This window comes from Ictalurus furcatus, chromosome 10 (genome assembly GCF_023375685.1).
Source record: "Ictalurus furcatus strain D&B chromosome 10, Billie_1.0, whole genome shotgun sequence".
NCBI lineage: Eukaryota > Metazoa > Chordata > Actinopteri > Siluriformes > Ictaluridae > Ictalurus > Ictalurus furcatus.
In genome coordinates, this window is record NC_071264.1 from 31,116,008 (window position 1) to 31,121,007 (window position 5,000).

Below are 5,000 nucleotides of genomic sequence, written 5' to 3' on the forward strand. Positions count from 1 at the left end.
ACGTTTACTTCCTGGTCTGTGGTCTTCCAGCTCTCTGCCTCTGCAGCTCGGTGACTGAAGGTTTTGTTCTTTGCATATCAGTCAAATATTCTTTGTTTTTGTGCCTAAGGCGGACTACGCAAGTCCTACTGACAAAACTCCAGACGATGTGATGATCCGGCGTCATCCGGACAGTCGTGATGGTTCGTCTCAGACGGCCTACAAGACTGAGCCAGGTATAGAGACTTGCTTTCCTACAATACATTTTATTTACATTCTTGATCTGATTGTGGTTCAACATTGAAGTACAATTCTCTTTTCAGATAACGTGTATACGTCATATTCTTATGAAAATATCAGCTGTATATCTCCGACTAAATACAACACGTCACGAAAAGTTCAGGACACCAGGTAGAACCTTTTTAGAACTTTTGGAAAGTTCCTGCAGCTGTGCATGTATGATGCTGCTGCCTCCATAAACAGCTCTAACTTTTTGTTATGATTCTCTGTAATCGCAGAAAAGCTCCTGAGGGTTCTAAGGTTCCAGTTGTGTGTCTGGAACGGCTGAAGATCCTGGTGTCCAGATGTCCACCACAGGGACACCACAGCATGGATCCTCCTGCTGACTCCAGACTGAAGAGTGAAGGAGAGCCTTCCCGGGAGCTGGACAGAGAACTTAGCACTGAGGTAAGATCCACTAACAACAGCAGATTCCCAGAAAAAAAAGTGTCACTTCAGTTAAAAAGCTCAACCTGCGTGTTGATTTCTGTGGTTTTATTAAAGGAGGAATCTGGTGAAGAACCAGGACGGAGAGCGGAGGTGTATCAGCTACTGAGTGAACCACCGTTAGCAGAACATCTTCTGTGCAGCGCATCACCTGTGAATTCAGAGTCATCATTACAGGAGATATGCAACCAAAGCAAGGAATTTTCAGCTCCCGGTACTGCACCAGCCCAATCCGGCGATCCGGAACCTTCCACACCAACCGAGTCTGAACTCGCGTCCGACCCCAATCCATCTGAACCCAGATCAGTGCCAGCGTGCGATTCGCAGCTCAGATCCACTGCGGAAGCTGACTTCGGCTCAGACGCAGAACTGGAATCTGAACTTCAAGTACAATCAGATCCGAGTTCCACATCTGAACCGCAGATTGAATCGGACTCAGAATCAGACCTGGAATCCGAGCAGGTTCTGGAGCTCTCTGGAGAGTCCGAGCAGGAGCTGGAATCGGATCCAGACTCCACCGCTGAAGTGACTCTGAATCTGGAGCAGGAGTGTGAATGGGAGGCGGAGCGAGTCGGTGCGGACGCGAGCGTGCAGGAGGAGGTGGGCGTGGTCGAGCGGGAGTGTGTGGAGATTGAGAGCGAGGACTTCTGCGCCGTCTGCTCCATCGGAGGCGAGCTGCTGTGCTGCGATCGCTGCCCCAAGGTCTTCCACCTGACCTGCCACGTGCCCTCTCTCCTCAGCTTTCCCACGTAAGCTTTCCTCCAGTCTCTCCTCGCTGAGTTGATCTCCACCTCGCGTGAAGCTGAGCAGATGTTCTCTCCTCTCGTTCCTGCAGGGGCGACTGGGTGTGCACTCTGTGCAGAGACGTGCAGCGGCCGGAGGTGGAGTACGACTGCGAGGGCTCCCGGCTGCGCCCACACACACAGCCATCTGCACTGTCACCATCTGACCTGAGGGTAAGTGGGCAGATGCTGAGCTACATCTGTCCTGATGTAGAAGATTGCTTCTGCGATGCTATAATGCATAATATGTAAGAAATAAAACACTTGGGGGTGTGCTGTCATAGGAAAATAATGGTGGTGGGATGTGATGTGATGTGATGTGATGGGATGGGATGTGATGGGATGTGATGTGATGGGATGGGATGTGATGGGATGGGATGTGATGTGATGGGATGTGATGTGATGGGATGTGGTGGGATGTGATGTGATGGGATGTGATGTGATGGGATGTGATGGGATGGGATGGGATGGGATGTGATGTGATGTGATGTGATGGGATGTGATGTGATGGGATGTGGTGGGATGTGATGTGATGGGATGTGATGTGATGGGATGTGGTGGGATGTGATGTGATGGGATGTGATGTGATGGGATGTGATGGGATGGGATGTGATGGGATGTGATGTGATGTGATGTGATGGGATGTGATGTGATGGGATGTGGTGGGATGTGATGTGATGGGATGTGATGTGATGGGATGTGATGGGATGGGATGGGATGGGATGTGATGGGATGTGATGTGATGTGATGGGATGTGATGTGATGGGATGGGATGTGATGGGATGTGATGGGATGGGATGTGATGTGATGGGATGTGATGGGATGTGATGTGATGTGATGGGATGGGATGGGATGGGATGTGATGGGATGGGATGTGATGGGATGGGATGTGATGTGATGGGATGTGATGTGATGGGATGTGATGGGATGTGATGTGGTGGGATGTGATGGGATGTGATGTGATGGGATGTGATGGGATGTGATGTGATGGGATGGGATGGGATGTGATGTGATGTGATGGGATGGGATGTGATGGGATGGGATGTGATGGGATGTGTTGTGATGGGATGTGATGTGATGTGGTGGGATGTGATGGGATGTGATGTGATGGGATGTGATGGGATGTGATGTGATGGGATGTGATGGGATGTGATGTGATGGGATGTGATGTGATGTGATGTGATGTGATGGGATGTGATGGGATGTGATGGGATGTGATGTGATGGGATGGGATGTGATGTGATGGGATGGGATGTGATGGGATGTGATGGGATGTGATGGGATGGGATGGGATGTGATGGGATATGATGTGATATGATGTAGCCTCACACGTCAAAGTTGATTAATTTCCTGTAACAGCAACTGTTCCTTATTTAAGTGTTTATTATTTAAAGAACAACACATCTTACTTTTTATCCATTTATAGTTTACGTCCGTGAAACAAGTTAGTTCCTCGTTACGCACGTTACTGAGAAACCACAAAGAAGTGTAAAGATGAAGATGTGGGAAAACTTAGTTACACAGCGCTGACACTGGAGACTCCTTCCGTACACGTTACATAAACATCTCCTTACACACGCTTTCTAATCCGCTTCTTATCAGTGGAGCGGGCGCTGTACACGTCCCTCTGAGAGAGAAACATTAAGTATTAGCACGAGCGCGTTAATATAAACCTGTAGAACTGAGGCACTGAAAGGCGAGCGCTGTAATGATTTAATAATCCGTGTGTTTATTGTACAGAAATGTGAGAAGCTCACGCTGCTGATCTACAGCAACATCCTGAGCGCTCCGTTCCACGAACCCGTCAGCCCGCTGGTACGTTTCAGACTTTCTTTCTTCCAGAGCAGCAAGGCATAAATATTGCATTTCTAACTGTTATTTCTATCCAAGGCTCGTCATTATTATCAGATCATCAAGAGGCCCATGGACTTGTCTGTGATCCGGAGCAGACTGAACACGAGCAGCTCGGCTCACTACAGCTCTTCCGAGGAGTTTGTGTCTGACGTGCTGCTGATGTTTAAAAACTGTGCCAAGTTTAACTACGTGAGTGGATCGCTTACTGACTCGCCGTGTGCAGTTGGTGTTTGCATTCTGGTTCTGCTGCGCTTTCATTTCCTGTGTGACAATAACACACTAAAAATAACCCCCTGCTCGGCCGAATTCTCCTCGTTTAACTGTTTAGAGTTCGTGTTGTTGAGTCTGTGCACGTTGCATCATGTAGCCCGCTGCACGTTCACTAGAAAAATGAAACGAGTCTAAAGCTGAAGCACTTTTAGCACAGTGTGAAGTTTATTTCTGATCCAGGACGCATTATTCTCTGCTCTTTCAGCTGCTTGTGTGTTTTGAAGTGCAGATGAGAATAATGGACTGTTTCATTTTAAAGGCCTAGTTATAAACGTGAGAAATGACACGTGATGTGGACCTCCTACATCCAACATCAATCATATTTCTTGTCTTTTTAGAAAGCTCTGCCCTCTTGAACTCACAGGTGTTCTAACCTGAATGTTTTGGGGGCGTGGCTTTAGAGGAAACAGTGATGGGAGGGGCTGCATTTGAATTTGAACCAAAATCACTGACTGCACCTTTAAAGAACTTTGTGTTTATTCTCTCTCTCTTCAGCTGGAGTCACCCTTTCTCTCTGTCTGTCACTCTGTCTCTCTCTCTCTCTCTCTCTCTCTCTTCAGCTGGAGTCACTCTTTCTCTCTGTCTGTCACTCTGTCTCTCTCTCTCTCTCTCTCTTCAGCTGGATTCACTCTTTCTCTCTGTCACTCTGTCTGTCTCTCTCTCTCTCTCTCTCTCTCTCTTCAGCTGGAGTCACTCTTTCTCTCTGTCTGTCACTCTGTCTCTCTCTCTCTCTCTCTCTTCAGCTTGATTCATTCTTTCTCTCTGTCTCTGGCTGTCTCTCTCTCTCTCTCTCTGTCTGTCTGTATCTGTCTCTCTCTCTGACTGAACTGTCTGTTTCTTCTGTCCCTCTTCAGCCGGATTCAGAAGTGGCTCAGGCCGGCCGCAGTCTCCAGACCTTCTTCTTCTCCAAGCTCAGCGAGGTTTTTCCCGAGCTCAGCTGTCCTGCTCCTGACGACGACTCTGACAGCGATGATTACGAAGAGCCGGAGTGTGCGGCCGCCGTGGCCTTCCCCTGGCCTGAGCGGAGAGAGCAGAGCCACAGGAAGAGGAAGAGGAGGCGCTCGCTCAGCTGGAGGAGACATCACTATTAACCTCCTGTTCCATGATGGACTTCTGAAGCATACTAGATACACAGCTTCCATCTGAGAGCTAAACCTGATTCAAACTTTTTTTTTTAAAGTTCCCTTCTTCCTCCCCCTCCCTTAACTCTTTGTAATCCTGTGCGTCACGCCGTTCCGCTGGAGGTTTATAAACGATGCTGCGATGTTCTGCACTGCGATGGACGTCACGTCAGAGCTTCTCTTTGGAAAGTTTTTGATATCTCACAGGTTGCTGGCGACTGCTGCTTAGTGGATGTAGATGAGCAATGTCGATTAATATACAGTAATA

At 48.4% G+C, this 5,000-nt stretch overlaps 1 protein-coding gene across 1 annotated transcript in view; it reads left to right on the plus strand.

Moving 5' to 3' along the window:
- The window catches only part of trim66 (tripartite motif containing 66), a 33,122-nt gene that overhangs the window by 27,082 nt on the left and 1,040 nt on the right, over positions 1-5,000 (plus strand). The window contains exons 12-19 of the mRNA XM_053633995.1: positions 110-215; positions 303-390; positions 498-666; positions 763-1,454; positions 1,541-1,661; positions 3,228-3,302; positions 3,378-3,530; positions 4,466-5,000. The exon at positions 4,466-5,000 is cut by the window's right edge and continues 1,040 nt beyond it. Of these exons, the coding sequence (XP_053489970.1) occupies positions 110-215; positions 303-390; positions 498-666; positions 763-1,454; positions 1,541-1,661; positions 3,228-3,302; positions 3,378-3,530; positions 4,466-4,702 (1,641 nt within the window). The 3' untranslated portion in view covers positions 4,703-5,000. The remainder of the gene's footprint in view (positions 1-109; positions 216-302; positions 391-497; positions 667-762; positions 1,455-1,540; positions 1,662-3,227; positions 3,303-3,377; positions 3,531-4,465) is intronic.